Source organism: Acinonyx jubatus, chromosome A1 (assembly GCF_027475565.1).
Source record: "Acinonyx jubatus isolate Ajub_Pintada_27869175 chromosome A1, VMU_Ajub_asm_v1.0, whole genome shotgun sequence".
NCBI classification, from domain to species: domain Eukaryota; kingdom Metazoa; phylum Chordata; class Mammalia; order Carnivora; family Felidae; genus Acinonyx; species Acinonyx jubatus.
Window position 1 is genome coordinate 201615116 of NC_069380.1, and position 19605 is coordinate 201634720.

The window sequence follows — 19605 nt, forward strand, 5'->3', positions numbered from 1 at the left end:
CGACCCGCAAAGCCGCGTGGTGTCACCGTCTCCTGAAAAACTCTCCGACGCCCAACTTGAAAGACATTTCTCTACCTCTTCGGGACCCAAGACGGCCTGTGGCTCCTAGCTCAAGCGTCTAAGCGTATGGCCTGTGCCTCCGACATTCGGTGAGGCCACTTCTGCTTTCTTAGCTTTCTGGCCGCCAGGGAGGGTGCATTATGGGTATATCGGCTAAGTCTGGGGCACGGCGCCGGCACAGCCAAGAACGAATGCTCAGGTTTGACAGAGGAAACCAACAAGGCACTTTGCACTTATCCCCCCACTATCCCAAAGGTCTCCTTATGTGGTACGGCGGGAGAAAACTGCAGGAACCCACCACCTCCACCAGCCGACCCCAGAGCTATCCGTTCCGGTCCGTTATGCATGGGGCCAGTATCCCGGCGTCCTCTCGGCGGACGTTTGGCTGGTGCTGGGGCCGCTCTGGCCGGCGTCCGGCGTCTCTATGGTGCCGGCCTAGGGGAGGGGAGAGAGGCGGGGCCGCCGTTTGTGCTGCGAAGGACTTCAACCTGAGAGCTGAGGGTGGGTGCGGCTGAGCTCCGCGAGGGACTGGGCGGGAAGGGGACGGAATGGACGCCGCGAAACTGCGTCCTGAGGTGGGAGGCCGAAGCTCCAGAGTCTGGATGGGGTGGGCGTGCAGGGGCGGCGAGCGCGCGGGACGCGAGAGCAAGCGGGGTGTGCTGAACCCGTGGGCGGTCACTGTCTGATGGTCCCGGGATCTGCGCGAAGCCCCGGCGTCTCCCTCAGGCTTCGTCGCGCCTTCGAGATTCCATAAGCACCGGGTCCTCCCCTAGGCTTTGTGCCCCGGCGTTTCCCTGGCCCAGGGCGGCGTGGCGGGGGTCTTGCCGTAGTTGCCCATTGCCCTCTTTACCAGGCACGACAGTCCTGCCCGCTCCGGATCCCTGGAGGCGTGACTGTTAAAAGTGTGACACGGTCTCTTCCCTGCACATGGAATGTCTGGTAACGTTGACGCCAGGCCTTCCTGCCCCATTTTCTTAATCGGCATTTTAAGATTATTGCATCACACCAGCCTTAGGAAAGAACGCTTTGGGAATTTGCCGAGATTTGAAATATACTGAGATTCAGAATTGTATGTTTTGTTACAAATAGTGTAGGAATTAAACATTTTATGTTCAGGCTATAAAAAGTTTCTGTGAAAGTGAGGATTTGTGTTTCCTTCCTTTGCAAATTAGCTGCATTAGATTGGGCATCTGCTCTAGGTATTGTAGCATTAAAAATATATATGTATTTGGGGCATCTGACTGGCACACTGGGCGGAGCCTGCTACTTGATCTCTGGTTTGAGTTGGAGCCCCACCTTGGGTGTAGAGATGACTTAAAGAAATTAAAATTAAAAAAAATATATATGAACTTTTGCAGCACCAACAGTGAAAAAGACTTCTTTGTAAAACAATACTAAAGGTAGTTGTTGGATTTGGGACTACGTTTACCTCAGGTTTTTATAAATATTTGTGTGATGAGAGAGGGAAGTAGGTGACATTTACATGGGGAATTTGTTAGCTCTTTGTTTTGGCAGAAATATTTGTCTAAGATTATTAATGCATCATAGTGTATAATTAAAGTAACTGACTATGTTTGTGAGTTAAGGAAAGATTACTACTATGTATACTTTTTAAAAAAATGTTTTTAAAGTTTATTTTTGAGAGACAGACAACATGAGCAGAGGAGGGGCAGAGAGAGAGGGAGACACAAAATCCAAAGCAGGCTCCAGGCTCTGAGTTGTCAGCACAGAGCCCGACGCGGGGCTCGAACTCACAAGCGGTGAGATCATGACCTGAGCCCAAGTGGGACGCTTAACCGACTGAGCCACCCAGGCGCCCTACTACTATGTATGTATACTTTAAAGGCCCCATAGTTGATGACATTTTACTGTAATGGGATGGTGTGTGGCAGTTTTACCATTGTAGAAAGTGGCTACAAGTCATAAGGAGAAATTTATCATCTGGGTAACTGGTTGTTAGGAGATGAGAAGTCATCCTAAATAATATGTTTAGTTCATAGGCTGAGGGTTGCTTCCCTGCTTATACCTTGTATTAGTATACTGAAATATTTGTCGAATACCTTGTGCACATTAGGTTTTATGCATGACAGGTTTAAGAGAAAATTATAGTTACTAGTCTTAACAGAACTGCCTAACAAAAGTGACTATGTAGAATAAATCGTTATTTTACAGTTTTTGAGGTCCATTCTTATAGGGAAGGGGTAGGAAGTAGAAAAAGGTATGACGAAAAATAGATACACTTGGGTGTCCTAGTCAGAGACAATAAATAAAAGGACTACATTCATTAAATTTCTTTTTCCAAAAGAAAAAAACTATTTCTCATACTCAGAATCTAAGCCAGAGATGTTAAATATCTGCGCTAATAATTGGAGTGGAATAGATGTCAGAATTGTATTTCTAGGACCATAATTATACTCTTTTAACTTTTTTTAATGTTTATTTTTGAGAGAGAGCACACGAGAGAGCCAGAGCATGAGTGGGGGAGGGGCAGAGAGAGAGGGAGACACAAAAGCTGAAGCAGGCTTCAGGCTCTGAGCTGTCAGCACAGAGCTGACGCAGGTATTGAATTCATGAATCATGAGATCATGACCTGAGCCAAAGTTGGACACTCAACCGACTGAGCCACCCAGGCACTCCCATATTATATCTTTTTTAAAAAAAGGAAACAGGTCCTTGGGTGGCTCAGTCATTAAGCATCTGACTTGGGCTCAGGTCATGATCTCAGGGTTCAGGAGTTCGAATCCCACATCAGATGAGCTCAAGCCCTGCTTCCAGGTGAGCTCCTGCCCCACTTCGGGTGAGCTAAGCCCTGCTTCAGGTGAACACCAGCCCCGCTTCTCTTTCTCTCTTTCCCCCCTGCCTCTGCCCCTTGTGGGATTCTCTCTCTCTTTCTCTCTCTGTCTGCCCTTTGCTCACTTTTGCCCTCTCTGAATGAATGAATGAATGAATGAATGAAACAGTATTGTGTTAGATACCTATTACTGTATAACAAATTACCCCGAAACTTAGAGGCTTAAAACATTTAACAAGTATTATCTCACTGTGTCTGTGGTCTCGGAAAAGGCTTAGCTGGGTGATTCTGGCTCAGGGGCCCATGTACTTGCAGTCCAGAAGTTTGCAGACCTGCAGGCATCTAAAAAACTTGACGGGATAAGGGATTTACTTCCCTCATTAGTCTTTTGTTGTTCTCTCATCAAGCAAACTGTTTTATACTTTCCATTTATAAAATGTATTTCATGCTGCCCCATTTTGTGTATGTGTTCCTATTCAAACAACGATATAGTTATAAACAATAAGGTCTTCTTTTTCGGGTCACTTTAAATTTGAATCATCATTTAAATACTTGAAGTGATCTTTTGATGTTTCACTTTGCTCTTAACACTTCATTAGCTACCCTGTCTTTTTAGAATCTGAACTTATGTAAAACACAAGGTTAGTAACATTTAAATATATTTTGGGATGTTAAAAATTGCTTCAAGAGTAAAAGAAGATGGGGGTACCTGGCTGGCTCAGTTAGTGGACTGTGTGACTCTTGGTCTTAGGGTTGTGAGTTCGAGCTCCATGTTGGGTGTAGAGATCACTTAAAAGTAAAATCTTAAAAAAAGAGTAAAAGAGTTTGGATGTAATGCAATTTGCAATTAAGTGGATAATGACCTTTTTTTTTGTCTCCTTTCTGAGATAAGATTTGAAAATAAATTTGTAATAAATGCATATACAGTAAAACCTTGTGTTGTGAGTAACTTGTTCTGTGACTGAGTAGTACATGATGCCTAATGTCACATGATCACAAATGAGCCAATCGTTCTTTTCTCTCTCTCTCTCTCTCTCTGCGGGATGGTGGGTGATCGTCTCCCTTGCTCAGATGCTGGGCCTCATGCTGTGGTGTTTGGCAGAAATCAGTGATTTTTCAGAACATTGGAAGGTACCCAAAACTGGCGATAGTGTATTTTTTGTCACTTCAACAGTCCTTTGCTTTTCCATGCATGAGTAAACTTAGGAATGCTTTGCTTCATTCTAGGTCAGGTTGCCTGCAGATAGAGACCCTCTCCTCTGCTGCATTATTGCCAGTTACATTAAATACAGTATATGACAAGAGTTTATTAATAATGTAGTATAGTTGACATCCATGCAAGTGTATACAATGGCCCCCATGCAGAAAAGGATTCCATTGAGCCAGTAGATAGCAGTGATTTCATTAGTGATAGTGAAAGTCATCCTACACAATAACCCTCTCTCTTGTCTCCCTCACACCAGCCACGAAGGTTTTCAAAGGTAAGTGCAGGTTAATTTATTTGTCTTTATATTTTGTATTTTCTTTATTGTTGTGTGTTCTGTTACAGTATTGTAATGATTTTTATGTGAATATTTTTGGGATGTGGAACAAGTCATCTGAGTTTCCAGTATTTCTTCCGCTTTGACATACAAGCGCTTTGGATTACAAGCATGTTTCCGGAATGAGTTATGCTCGCAAACCAAGGTTTTCCTGAATAAGCAGAGTTTCAGTGGCAGCAGAGCTTTTCTGTTAGGCTTTTGTGTGAGTGTGCACAGCCTTCCCTCTCACACTCATCTGCCTGAGTGGCCTTCTTTCTCCTTCGGGCTAATTTGCAGGCCACTGCTTACTGAAGGAGGGGAATATTGCTGCCAGTGCAGCACCTCTCTGACTTGGTCATTAATTCAAATTTGTGTGTCCCGATTCCCATCTGGCTAAGTGGATACTGGCATCTAGTTTTGGTTCAAAGGGATATTTTATAAACTTTAAAATTATGTGCACTGAACCTTTAAATATGTTGACTTCTTTATCCATGCAAGTGTCAAGAGTTTATTTGTAAAGTAGAAACAAATGATTCATTTATGGGACTGTAAATCCTCGGGTTTAATTAAAGGATTCATGACCTTGGAGGTATCTTTTGCATTCTTACATTTTGGTCATATCTCTTGCTTGAAACTACTTTGATATCATTATTTCCTCATCCTGGAAGAATCTGTAGACTCAAACCCAATCTTAGTGCTTTTCAGAACAGATTTCATTATTGCAAATGACAAGAATTTGAGGATTGTCGTAGACTCCATTATCATTTGCACAGTTGGTCTGTGCAAAGCAAGTCTTCTTCACAATATGAAAGAATTAAAGGAATCTCTATAAGTTTATTTCACCTGGAGATAGAGAAATCTTTTGTAGTCTTTGCATGTGTCAACTAATACATACATAGGAACAAATAATTTTTATAGTATAAATTTGGTTTATAAGAATTGTATAAAATTTTATTAAGGTTTATTTTAATTTTAATTTTTTTTGTTTATTTTTGAAAGAGAGAGCAGGTGGGGTAGGGGTAGAGAGAGAGGGGAGAGAATGAATCCCAAGCAGACTCCGCACCGTGAGTGCAGAGCCCAATGCAGGCCTTGAACTCACAAACCGTGAGATCATGACCTGAGCCAAAATCAAGAGTTGGGTGCTTAACCTGAGCCACCCAGGCACATCTATTAATGTTTACTAATGTTATATATTCTCATATTTTTATTAATACATATTTATGATGTTATAAATATACTTCTACTTTTTAAAAATTATAGTTTGAAGAGGCTGACAAGCATCATGGTCTGAGTTGTTTAATGACTTCTGACTAACTTTTCAGAGTAGCTTTAATGGTTTTGTGGTCATAATATTAAGGCATTGAAAATGTTTAGGGAATCAAACAAGGGGAAAAAAGTAATGATCATATGTAAGCCCATGAGTGAGATAGGAGCCAAATGAACAGTCTTCTCTATTTTTAAATGTACAGTATAAGTACATATTTTTAATAAAAAGTAATATTTTACATATTATCTTACAGGCTGCCTTTTAAATGTTAATATTTTGAACATCTTTTCATGTCAGTAAAAATAGGAATAAGTGTTTTTTAATGGCTGCTTAATTGTTTGAAATTAATTTCACTAGTCTTGTATTTAGGACCTTTAATTTCTAATTTTTCCTTATTATAAACAATGCCATACTGAATATCCATATATACCTCTTTGTATTTAAATCTACTTATTTTCTGTGGATAAATTTGTAGAGTTGGAAATGCTGAGTCAAAAATATTTGTTCATTTTTAAATGGTTTTTGATACATTTATTGTCAAATTGTCCCCTAAAAATTATACCAACTTACACTCCTGCTAATACTCAGTATGAGTGATCATTTCTCTACCACTACTAACAGAAAGTATTAGCAATTTTTTTGTCAATCTTACATTGAAATCTCATTGTTTTAATTAATTTATTAATGCTTATTTATTTTTGAGAGAGAGAGAGCGCAAGAGCAGGGATGGGGCAGAGAGAGAGGGAGACAGAGGATCTGAAGCAGGCTCCCCACTGACAGCAGCAAGCCTGATGCAGGGCTCGAACTCATGTACAGTGAGATCATGATGTGAGCCAAAGTTGGACGCTTAACCAACTGAGCCACCCAGGCACCCCTTATTGTTTTAATTTAAATTCAATTGATTACTAATAAAGTTGAAATCTTCTAGTAATTTTTGATATTTGTATTTCTTCCTTTTCAAAATTGCCTTTCCATAGACATTGCCCACTGTATTACTGGGGTATTATTTTTCCTTCTTAATTTTAAGTGCCCTTAATAAAGTAAAACTTTAAATCTTTCTCCATCATAAAGGTTCTAAATTTCCTCCATTTGTCTTTAACTTTGCCATGCACAAGTTTTACATTCTTATGTAGTCATGTCTATCAATATTTTTAAAATAATTTTGAGCTCCCCTCTAAAAGTCTACCTGGCTGAACTATGTAGAAGTCTGTTTACAAATTCATGTAAATATCCCAAACTTGATAATCAAACTGATTACAAAAGCTATCTAATCATAGAAATTTTCCAAGCAGCTAGTCAACGAAACAGATTCCCTTTCTTAATTTAACCAGGGAAATGGTCTATTATATTGCAAAACTGTAATCCATTTGAATGTTGTTTGATTTAACAGCTTTAAAACCTAGAGTTGATTTAACAGCTTTACTGTGTAGAACTGTGCATTGCACAGATTGAAAGCAGATGACCCAGTCTCAGGTTTCGTCTGATGATTGACTCTCTCCGGTCTACTTAGCACTTAACAGACTGACAACCAGTGTGGACTGCTCACTTCCTGTCCAGATAGTGTATTTGTCAGATTGCTCTTCTAATGCAACTGGAAGAAACAAAGAGCACTCTTTCTACAATACATGCTGAAAAGGCTAAGTACTGTCTTTTCCAACCTCCCTTGCAGCAAAGGTCTGGTCATGTAATGTAGAGCCAGCCAATCAGACACATACCCTGCCCTACTCCAAATTTTGTATTGAGATTAAAAAAAAAAAAAACAACCAAATACTGCCAAGAATCTTTCATGGCTGCAGCAGACAGTGCAGCTTTGACACCAATGCCAGTGGTAACATCTGGTGACAGGGGTTGGGCAGTGTAAGCTGGGGTCAGTGGTAGGGAGATCGTCACCAGACCAGTTGTCTGGTGTCATTTTCACTGAGGTACTTGAGGCATAGATTTGAGGCCTGGTTCTTAAAACCTGGCAAGTCTGTGATTTCCAATATCCTTTTAATAAGTTTTGTGTTTTGCATTTACTTCTTTTCTTTTCCATGCACTTAGGAACCCTAACTGATACAGGATCTGAGTTAAATAATAAGTGTTCCTCTATCAGTTTAGAATTATACACACATTCCCCACTCCCCCATACACACACTTAATCTGTTTCTGGACTTTGTATTCACCTTTTAGTACTTATGATACTCTGCTTTTTCAAGTTTACTCCTTTATTTTACCTGAAGCAGAGCTCGTGTTCACACAAAGCAGGGCTCGAGCTCACCCGAAGCGGGGCACAAACTCACCCAAAGTGGGATTCGAATTCATGAACTGTGAAATCATGACCTGAGTCGAAGTCAGATGCTTAACAAGTAAGCCACCCAGGCACCCGGTATTTGCTCTTCTAAATGAAATTTAGAAACATTTCATGAAGTTCCTAAAAGAAAATCCCTTTTGATTGTAATTAGGAGTATATTAAATTTATAGATTCCATTGGAAGGGAATAACACCATCAATGTTGTCTTCTTACTCAACAAAATGGTCTGGATCTTGTATTAGTTAAGTTCCATCAAAGAAGAAGAACTACTTGCCTGCTAAATAATGTGGGATTTATGACAGGGGTTAGACCTTCTGTAATTGTGGGGGCTGGGAGAGCATTCTGGGCAGACGCTTGCCTCTGAGTCTTTTGTTGAGCCTGAAGCTGCTGCAGATCAGCTAGGCAGACAGTCAAAAAGGGAAACAATGTGGAGGAGAGCAAGGACAGAATGGAATCTGCATTGGCTTCTCACCAACTCCAGTTTTGATGCTGTGGGTGATCTGCAGGAGAAGCTGGCATTCTTGACCTTGATTCATTTTGATGTATACATGAAACTATGAACCATGAAACTATTACCATAATCAAGATAGTGAACATAACTCTTCCCCCAAAGTTTCCTTATGTTCCTTTTTAATCCTTCTAAGTCCCTCCCTTCCCCAGGCAACCACTGATCTGCTTTCTGTCACTTAAGTTGATTTGCATTTTCTAGGATTTTACATAAATGGAATCATTATGTATTCTTTAAAAAATTTCTAAATGAAAATTTTAAATATATAGAAAAGTGGAGGATAGAATAATGAACTACAGGGTATCCATTACCGATATTGAACAATTATAAAATTTCCCATATTTCCTTCATTTATGTCATTTTTAAAAATTAAGACTTTATTTTTGATAGCAGTCTTAGGTTTACAGAAAAATTGAGCAGATAGTACAGAGTGTTCCATGTGTTACCTCTCCCTCCATACATATTTCTCCCTATTATTAACATTTTGTGTTAGTGTGGCACACTTGTTACAATTAATAAACCAACATTGGTGCATTGATTGAAGTCCATAGTTGACATTAAGGCTCATTCTTTGTTTTTTGTGTGTTGTTGTTGTTGTTTTTTTAATTTTTTTTAATGTTTATTTATTTTTGAGACAGAGAGAGACAGAGCATGAATGGGGGAGGGTCAGAGAGAGAGGGAGACACAGAATCCGAAGCAGGCTCCAGGCTCTGAGCTGTCAGCACAGAGCCCAACGAGGGGCTCGAACTCACGGACAGCGAGATCATGACCTGAGCCAAAGTCGGACGCTCAACCGACTGAGCCACCCAGGCGCCCCAAGGCTCATTCTTTGTGTTGTCTAGTTACATGGGTTTTGACTATTACTCCATTTTTCTTGTCTTTTTGGTTTGGTTTATTTCACTAAGTATTTGAGGTTCATCAATGTTTTCGTATGTATTACTTTTTTATTTCTTTTTATTCTGTGTTTTGTTTAGCCAGTTGGGCTGTTTCCAGTTTGGAGCTAATGTAGATAAAGCTGCTGTGAACATTCATGTACAAGTCTTTGTATGTCTGTATGCTTGCATTTCTCTCCGGTAAATACGTGGGAGGAGAATGACTATGATTGAAGTATGTTTAACTTTGGAGAAACTGACAAGTGGTTACCGTTTTATATTTCCACCAGCCGTGTGTGAGGGTTCTGGTTGCTCCACATCTCTTCAACATTTGGGATGATAAGTCTTTAATTTTAGCCATTCTAATTGGTATATCTGGTATCTCATTGTGGCTTTAATTTGCATTTCCCTAATAATTGATGACATTGAGCATATTTCATGTGCTTGTTGACCACTATATATTATCTTTGTAATGGACCTTTTCAAATCTTTAGCCCATTTTTGTATTCGTTTATTTTTCTGTTACTGTGTTTTGAGAATTCTTTGTTCTGGGTAGAAATCCTTTATCAAATACGAGATACGCAAATATTTTATCCCAAATCTGTGGCTTGTTGTTTCATTCTCTTAATGTTTTTCAAAGAGCAGAGCTTCTTAATTTTGACAAAGTTCAGTGTATCAATTTTTAAAAAACAGATTGGCCTTTTGATGTTGCTTCTAAGAACTCTTTACATAGTCCAAGGACACAAAAATATTCTATGCTTTCTTCCAGGAGTTTTACAGTTTTATATCTTACTTTTAGGTCTGTAATCTATTTTGACTTAATTTTTGTATATGGAGTAAAGTATGGACCGAGGTTCATTATTTTTACGTATGGATATCCTGTTGTTCCAGCAGTGTTTGGTGAAAGGATCGTCTTTTCTCCGTTTACTTGCTTTTGCATGTTTGTTAAAAATCAATTGACCGTATATGGGTGGATCTATTTCTGATCCCACTTTCTATTCCGTTTCATCAATCTATTTGTCTATATATCGGTACCACACTGTCTTAATTACTGCGGTTTTATAAAACTTGAAATCAGATGGTGTAAGGCCTTCAACTTAGTTCATCTTTTTCCAAGTTGTTTTCTGATTCAAGGAATGTTTCCTTATAAATTCCGGAATATATATTATGAGCTATGTATAGTTTTTATGACAGAATGGAAGTTGAATCGTTCTTAATACGTCATTTAGTTATTCTTTAGCCTCAGAATTAAAACAGAACAATATAAAACAAAAACTGCAGGTATCACATAATGTTGATAACTTTAACTGTATAAATGATTTCAGTATCCTATGCCAGGTAAGCACTAAGCACAGAATTATGATTGCCTTTTTATATCAATTAAAGTTCTTCGGTTAGAGGCAACAGAAAGGAAAAAGGGATTTATTGGAAGAATGCTAGGGTAGCTCCTAGAAGTAAAAGGTAAGCTGCAGGAAGGAGGCCAGCTCTGAGAAACTTAAAAGACTGGACCTGTGGACTTGATGTCCTTATGGTTCTTTGTTTTTAGGGTGCTCCATGTAGTGAAGCCCATGGTCTGTAAGAAGAAGAGTAACTTTCCCCTACCAGCTCCACTTAGGAAAATTCTAAAAGGGAGTCTGATTGGCCCAGCCTGGGTCACCTTAATCACTAGAGTATTTCCAGTAGTGGAAAATGATGACTAATTACTACTTACTAATTAATTACTACTACTAAGAGAGACAGGGAATTCTAACTGGTCAGCTCCAGAGTGGGTCTTGCGATGAGCACTTTTCCTAAAAGGAGATGCTGTTTTCAGAAGTATGGAAAATAGATGCTGGGTACACAGACACGGATGCCCACTACCATGTAGCACACATTGCTGAGAGAGAGAACTGATGGATGACCTCAAAGTAATAGATTACAGTTGGTGGGCTTTCTTAAATTCACCTTGATACATACTAACGTGTAAACTGGTGTTCCTATTCTCTTTGTGCTACATGGCATATTGTACATAACATGTAAGAAATACGATTTTCTTACACTTGAAAATTACTAACAGAGTAGTCTTAAACGTTCTCGCCACACGCACAAAAAGGTAACTATGCAAGGTGACGGAGATGTTAACCACACTGTGGTAATCATTTCACAATATATGCATATATGAAATCATCACATTATACACCTTAACCTTATACAGTGTTATATATCAGTTATATCTCAATAAAGCTGGGAAAAATAAAATGAAATTACTGACAACAGTTTAAAAAAAAAAGAAGAAATACCAGGGGTGCCTGGGTGGCGTAGTCAGTTAAGCATCTGACTTCAACTCATGTTATGATCTCACGGTTCATGGGTTCGAGCCCCACATTGGGCTCCGTGCTGACAGCTCAGAGCCTGGAGCCCGCTTCGGATTCTGTGTCTCCCTCTCTCTCTGCCCCTCCCCCTCTCACATCCTGTCTCTTAAAAATAAACAAAACATTAAAAAAAATTTTTTTTCTACAATTTGATTTTGTATTTGTGAAATCATTGCTGATTTTGTTTTGTTTAAATACTATGTGGCATTAATATTTTTCTTTGCTTTCTGTTTTAGGGTGACTGGGTAATGTAAACAAGAATAAGCTGTTTGTCTCCTGATGGCTTTTGCTGTATACTGACGTATTATTTGTGATGGCATCTGAGGCTGAGAAGACCCATGCTTTACTCCAGTCTTGTAGCACTGAATCTCTTTTTTCCAGCCTCGGTCTGGGAATATTTTGCCTAGTAGCTGACAGACTTCTTCAGTTTTCAATCATTCAGCAAAATGACTGGCTTCGAGCCCTCTCAGATAATGCAGTACATTGCGTGATTGGCATGTGGTTGTGGGCAATTGTCATTGGAGTCAAGAAGACAACTGACTTTGGAGAAATCATTTTAGCTGGATTTTTAGCCTCTGTTATTGATGTAGACCACTTTTTTCTAGCTGGATCTTTATCTTTAAAGGTAAGAGGCATCCATGTTTAATTTTTCTGGTCTTTAACACCATTATATTGACCTTCACAGCATCATTTTAGAGCTAGGGGTTATCTTTATTTTAAAGTAAGAAAGCTCAGGGGCGCCTGGGTGGCTCAGTCGGTTAAGCGTCCGACTTCAGCTCAGGTCACGATCTCACAGTCTGTGAGTTCAAGCCCCGCGTCGGGCTCTGGGCTGACGGCTCAGAGCCTGGAGCCTGCTTCCAGTTCTGTGTCTCCCTCTCTCTCTGCCCCTCCCCCGTTCATGCTCTGTCTCTCTCTGTCTCAAAAATAAATAAACGTTAAAAAAAAATTTTTAAAGTAAGAAAGCTCATTCAATCCCATTTTTTTGAGCACTCAGTACTTTCCTGAAGATGAATACAGACATGTTGCTAATCAAGTTACTTGGCCTCACAAAGTGCCAAGGATGCATACAGAGCAAGTACTCACTAAATGTACCTAGAGAGTTCTGTGCTGGCTTTACCGAGGACGGTGCTTAGCCAAGTCTTGAAGAAAGCATCAGCCCACTGGTTTAAAATAATGGGGGTCATTCTCAGAGCTAACCTGGTTCTTTTTTCTGTGTTCTTTCTTCAGGGCCACAGTTAAGATTTTCCCCCTTATGCTTCATGTTTTACAGTTAGTATGCAGCTCTTACGTGCTCTGTAACAGTGAAGCAGCTTTAAGATGATTCCGAGTCCTGGGGAATGACTTCAGTAGATTCATTCCCCAGCCCCTCTTGGAACCAAAGGTGTGCATTTAAAGGGACTCCTTAGGACACCGTCGCTGGTGGCGAAATTTGAGGAATTTCATTGAGGCTTCAGATGTTTAGCTATACAGTGACCTGCTAGCTTTGCAAATGAGCTATGCTTAAAATGACAGTTCAGATAATATTTTGTTTTTGCTTTTTTTTTTTCGTTTTAGAGAGAGCGTGCACACGAGCGGGAGAGAGAGAGGAGAAGGAGAGAGAGAGAGAGAGAGAGAATGAGTGAGTGAGAATCTCAAGCAGGCTCCACGCTCACCATGGAACCCACCCAGGGCTTGATCCCATGACCCTGGGGTCATGACCTAAGCCAAAATCAAGAGGCACCCAGGCACCCCTGTTCAGATAATATTTTCTAAGTGTCATCAGATTTGCCTACCTTTTACATGTTTATGACCTGTAAATATTTCAGGAAAGAAATACAGACCCACAGAGCAAGGACTTTTCTTGCTCACCACTGCCTGGAACGCAGCCTGGCTCACCTAGTAGGTGTTCGGTAGATATTTGTTGAATGAATGAGAAATGATCACTTTTTCCTTTATGTGTCACACACCAGGTACTTCTCAGAGATTGTCTCACTTATGAAAACACTTAATCAGTTAGGAATCACTAATTCCTGATTAAAGACACAGTGTAACTTTTTGGCTATAAATGGAGGCAGAATAACACTGGGTTTGAGATTGGCATCAGAAGACCTGAGTTTGAATCCCGGTATATGGTGGTGTTAGCAGAGCCCCTTCCTTCTTTAAGCCTCAGTGCCCTCATCTGTAAAATGTGGATTCTGTCTTTACTGATCTCGTTGGGTTGTCTTGAGTGTTAAGAGAGCATGTTACAGGATGCACCGTGGTAAATAGTTCACAATAAATGTTAGTAGAGATTTGGGTAAGCTAAACCACAGAAAGTGTGGTTCATAAGTGCGTTCACCTAGAATTTAACTATCGTAATTTTTAAAAACGTTTAGGCTACCTACTATATTTATTCTTTGACTCACTTAGAAGCGGTAGTGTTGAGAATATGAGCCAAAGAGTCAGACAGACTCAGTTATTGTACAACGTGGGGAAGCTACTTGTTCTCTGTAAGCCTCGGCTCCCCGCTCTGTAAGACCATCTCTAACTCATCCAGTTGTTGTAAGGATTAAAGGAGGTAGTGCATAGAAAGTATAGCATAGTGCTGGTACTGATCCTTTTTTAAAAATGAAATATGAACGTTTTTAACCATAAAACTGTTTGTGATCATCAGTAATAAGTACCAAAACTAAGTACTTATGATACTATTTAAAAAAATTTTTTTAACATTTATTGATTTTTTTAGAAACAGAGTGACAGAGTGCAAGCAGGGGAGGGGCAGAGAGAGAGAGAGCGAGACACAGAATCTGAGGCAGGCCCCAGGCTCCTGGCTGTCAGCACAGAGCCCGACATGGGGCTCAGACTCATGAACTGTGAGATCATGACCTGAGCCGAAGTCCAACGCTTAACCCACTGAGCCACCCAGGCACCCCATTATGATACTATTTTTTAAATGTCTGTTGTTACTTCTTTTTTTAAGTGATCTATTTTTACTTCTGTAATTTTATGATAATGTCCTTTTATTCTTTATTATTTTTCTTTTTTTTTAATGTTTATTTATTTTTGAGAGAGAAAGAGAGCGTGAGCAGGGGAGGGGCAGAGAGAGAAGGAGACACAGAATCCGAAGCAGGCTCCAGGCTCTGAGCTGTCAGCATGGAGCCCAATGTGAGGCTCAAACCCACAGACGACGAGATCATGACCTGAGCCAACGTCGGACGCTTAATCAACTGAGCCACCCAGGCGCCCCCATTATTCATTATTTATCTATGAAGGAAAAGTCTCGATTGAAGTTTTAGAAGTAAGCCAAGCAACAGAAATTTCTTTAGCATCTATTAATATAAATAGACTTCACAAATGAATGCATGAAGAGTCAGACATATCCAGAGCATAACTGCTAATCACGTCAACTTCAGGCTATTGCTTTCTTCCAAGTCGGGACTACCACAGGCCCCCTTGTCCCACCCCGCTGTTAAGGAGCGCGATACAGCGTGGGTATGGAACCAAAAAACAAAGGTAGAGACAAGAATTGAGTAACAATACAGAAATGTCACATGTGCCAGCAAAGTAGAAATAAAACAGCTAAAAATGTAGAGAGGGGAGAAGGAAGGGGAATGTAGCATAAATGCCTTGATTGATGTTTAGTCAGTTGGTGGGAGTAGAGAACCCTGGTTTAAGTAGTGCGTTTAAGAGACCCCCCCAGCCGTGTGACTTCACAGGGTGGCAAGGTATAGTGTCTGTCTCTCTCTCTTTTTTAAGTTTATTTATTTATTTTGAGAGAGAAAGAGAGAGCGAGCAGGGGAGGGGCAGAGAGAGAGGGAGACAGAATCCCAAGTAGGCTCCACACTGTCAGCACAGAGCCAAATGTGGAGTTCGAAGCCACAGAACTGGGAGACCATGACCCGAGCCGAAATCAAGAGTCAGATGCTTAACCGACTGAGCCACGCAGGCACCCGCAAGGTACAGTTTTTTTAACAGATGTCTTGTATTTTAGTGTGGTGGGAAGGTTATGCCTCCTAATTTTTTTTTTATAGGTACCTAAGTTGTTTTTTTCACTACTCCTTTTCCTCTTGACCGTCCCCAAAGGGTTCCTCTCCCTTCCTCTTTATCATCTTCTCCCCCAGAACCAGTGCCTTGTAATGCCTTGAATCATGCACACTTTGAAGTTTTTGCTTTGTAGCCAGTGCTCTGATCTATGAGGGCCCTTTTCAGTGTTTCTCTTTCTAGTAATTTTAGATCAATCTTAGGTCTCCTCGTCCTTCTTGGCTTGCGGTGGAAGTGTGCAAGAGAGCACGCTGATGTGGTGTTTATCTTAATGCTTTAGAGTATTTGAAGTTTTAGGTGCTCTCTGACGTCTGCCTAATGCCGAGTGGGATTTGGTATAGTTTTATTTGTCCTTGTCTGTAGTGTTTTTGAGGATGTGTGGGGAGATTCAGATTTAGGCAATTTTCACTATCCTCAGCTTCCTTTTCATTCGAAGTTATCTAATTGAGAGGAGCCTGGGTGGCTCAGGCAGTGAAGCATCTGACTCTTGATTTCAGCTCAGGTCATGATCTCTCTGCCCTTCCCCAGCTAGCGCATGCACTCATGGTTGGTCTCTCTCTCTCTCTCTCTCTCTCTCTCTCTCTCTCTCAAAATAAATAAACTTAAAAAAATAAAATAAAATAATACAGTCTTTCTAAATGTTGTTGTAAGTGCATTCTGAAAATATTCAAGGCCAATATAAACCGGTTACAACAAAATATGTCTTTCTTGCCTTTATTGATAGAAGAATATTTTATTTGGTTGTGAGATTTTTTTTCAATGCTGTTAGAGGCCCCAGATAATTCTCTAAAACTCCAAATTTACACAAACCATACATTTGATATATAAATTATGTTCATATTGTGACTTTTCTAAGCAAATAATAGAAAACTTTAAAAAATTGATGGCCAGGTTCTTGAGATCTTGATTCCATTTTTAACGCAAAGAAATATCCTACTCACACCTATATCTTCTTTGCTTTACACATACCAGATTGAATATGTGTATTCACAGGTGACATAGAAAATGTTTCCACTGCATTTCTAATAGACTCCTGGAAAATATTTTAGAATATTCAGAAGCATCTACAAAATTTTGTTTGCCAAGAGGGAAATGATACCAGCTACTTTCCCCTGCAGGCTGCTTTGACTCTTCCACGAAGACCTTTTCTTCACTGTTCTACCGTGATACCTGTCGTGGCTCTGACCTTGAAGTTTACTATGCACCTTTTCAAGCTCAAAGACTCATGGTGCTTTCTCCCCTGGATGTTATTTATATCCTGGACCTCACATCATATCCGAGATGGAATTCGTCACGGCTTGTGGATATGCCCATTTGGAAAAACTTCTCCTTTGCCATTCTGGCTTTATGTCATAATCACATCCTCTTTACCTCATATCTGTTCATTTGTTATGTATTTAACAGGGACCAGACAAATGATGTCTGCAAAACATGGAATTCAGATTGACGTCTGAAGTAACTGTATGCCACTCTGAGAGAAGGAAATGGTTCAGACGATAATTAAGGGTAGCTGACATTATAAATTAAAAAATATATATTAATTATTATAATTCCTGAATCCTCTTGCTCAGGAGGCATGCACCCTTTTTAAAAAAAAAAAAAATATATATATATATACATTTGTTATAATTTCACTTCTCTCTTCTATAATACACTAGTACAATATTAGAGTTTCATTTATTCCGTGACATATTTTTATTGTGTCTTCTGTTTATCTGGCTTAACCAATAGCTCTAGTAGACTAACATCCAGTTACATTTTCTGGAGGTATACATTTAAGGCAGTCCACTTCAGGATGAAAAACAGATCAAATTGTAGGGTGCCTAATTTGAAGGCATTTGTGTCCACATTTTCCTGAGATACTGAAACAGTGAAAGAGCCAGAATAAATGAGATCCTGAATAAGACGTATGGTGACCACTAAGATTTCTTCATTTTCCTCTATGTTGAACCTGAGTGAAGTTTGATTTGCCAGGTACTTTAGTGAGTTGTGATTACTGGTGGAATCTGTGCCAGTACACTTGTAAGAAATCATCATATTCATAAAAGATAGTAACTAATATTAGATCTAGATTATTGTTTCAGGAATCACTTTAGGAAATAATTATTGTAATATGTTGCCTGTAGTAACATTACTCAAGTATTATTTCTTTTAAAGTTCATCTATTTATTTTGAGAGAGTGTGTTCATGAATGGGGGAGGGGGAGGGAGAGAGAGAGTCCCAAGCAGGCTCTGCTCTGTTGCACAGAGCCTCACGTGGGGCTTGAACTCACAAATCGAGAGATCATGACCTGAGCCAAAATCAAGAGTCAGACTCTCAACCGACTGAGCCACCCAGGCGCCCCAGTATTATTTTTTTAGTATCTTTGCCCCTGAATCCCATGTGTTAAGGTTTTAACTGTTCTGAAAAAACATAATTAAATTAACAAAATATTAATACATGGCTTATAACCATGGAATTTGAATTCACACAAAAAAAGGACTTACCAGTAATGTTATTTCAGATGTAAACTCCTAAGGTGTCATTAAAATTGTTTTAGTTGCTATCAGTTTGTTTACACACTATTTAAAAATATTATACCAGTTAAATAATTTTTAAAACATATGCTTGATGCAGAGAGACAAAACATACGTTTTTCAAAATGAAGGAGTTTCAGGAAATTTGCCTTTTCCTTTGTCCTTTCAGGTTAACCTGTCAAAAATGATTAACCTTTATTAGAGTAGGAAAATTTGGTTGCTATAAAATTTTACATTTTCACAGTTTAATGTCACTTTGATATAAACGTCAGTGCCCTAAAGACACTTGCTTTGTTTTTTTGTATCCTATGTGCCATCTGCTGTCTTGAGATTTTCTCACACATTTGTGATTTGTAATGCTAGTGATTGTGTGCCTTATTCTCTGAGAAGTGCTGAAGCAACGCCTTATCCAAAGCATATTCTTCTTATTTATTAAGTTAAACAGAGCTCTGTAAACTGTCACAAATGTTCATTTTACTTTGGTTTTTCTTTTTGTTGTTAACCAATTGGTTGCAATCTATTATATCTTAGAATCTATTAGATTTTACAATCTATTATCTTTTGAGAGCAATGATTGTGTCACTTTGGTTGGTATAATAAATATTATATAGTGGGGGGAAATTTGAATAAGGTAGGGATTTTTTTTAAGTATATGATGTCAGAAATCCATGGAAATAAAGCATATATCTTCTATCGCTTTTTCTGACTAAATTATAAAACTACTTTTTCTTTCTCCAGATAAAACGAAGGAATGCTATTAAAATATAGGGCCTTATTTAGGAATGTCACACTGGCATTTTAGGGGTGGTTTTTGTATTAGAATGGGAATTGACTTTGACCATGACTCATTGCTTAACCAGTAACTGCACATTTTAAATGTGGGTTTATCTTCTTTCCTACCTCTACCATCAGAAATGATCCTTATCTTCTAAATGGTCTGTGACAGCTGTGGTTGTAACCTCTAGAAATATAGCAGCCAACTTCGCATGCCACCATTTTGTTTTTCACCTCGTTGAAAGAGTTTGTGTCAATACGACATTTATATTGAAAATTGGTGCCGGAGTCCAGCTCCGGCAGGTCCAGGGGTTCCCGAAGGATGAACGGCGTCAGCGAAAAAGTGAAAAAAAAAAAAAGGCAAAAAACAAAAATAAAAATGGACACAGACAACAGCAGTGTGTTGAACTGGCCACTTTCTTGTGGCAAACGTGGCATTATATTTGTTAGCAATTTCCTTGTAGCGTGCATCATCTATGTTTTCTAGCATTACCTAATTCTAAAAATGTTCCTATGTGTAATCACCCTTTAAGGAATAACATGGTTATTTTCTCATAACGTTCCCTCCTGCCCTTTGCTTATTGATTAATTTCTTACATTATTTTCATTATGTATCTACGTTTATCTATAATCTATAAAGCATTTGCTTTGCTGTTT

The 19605-nt window shown here is 39.3% G+C and overlaps 1 protein-coding gene across 2 annotated transcripts; it reads left to right on the forward strand.

The window, feature by feature from the left end:
* The first annotated feature begins 18 nt into the window (after positions 1–18).
* On the forward strand, positions 19–18867 carry TMEM267 (transmembrane protein 267). Of its 2 annotated transcripts, none has more exons than XM_015063321.3 (3): positions 19–149; positions 11896–12284; positions 16777–18867. In XM_015063321.3, the coding sequence occupies exons 2-3, from the start codon at positions 11973–11975 to the stop codon at positions 17110–17112; spliced, it is 648 nt and encodes a 215-aa protein (XP_014918807.1). In that variant the 5' UTR covers positions 19–149; positions 11896–11972; the 3' UTR covers positions 17113–18867. The 2 variants fall into 2 exon arrangements, with proteins under 2 accessions (XP_014918807.1, XP_014918808.1); XM_015063322.3 differs by lacking the exon at positions 19–149 and adding an exon at positions 552–635.
* Positions 18868–19605: the final 738 nt, after the last annotated feature.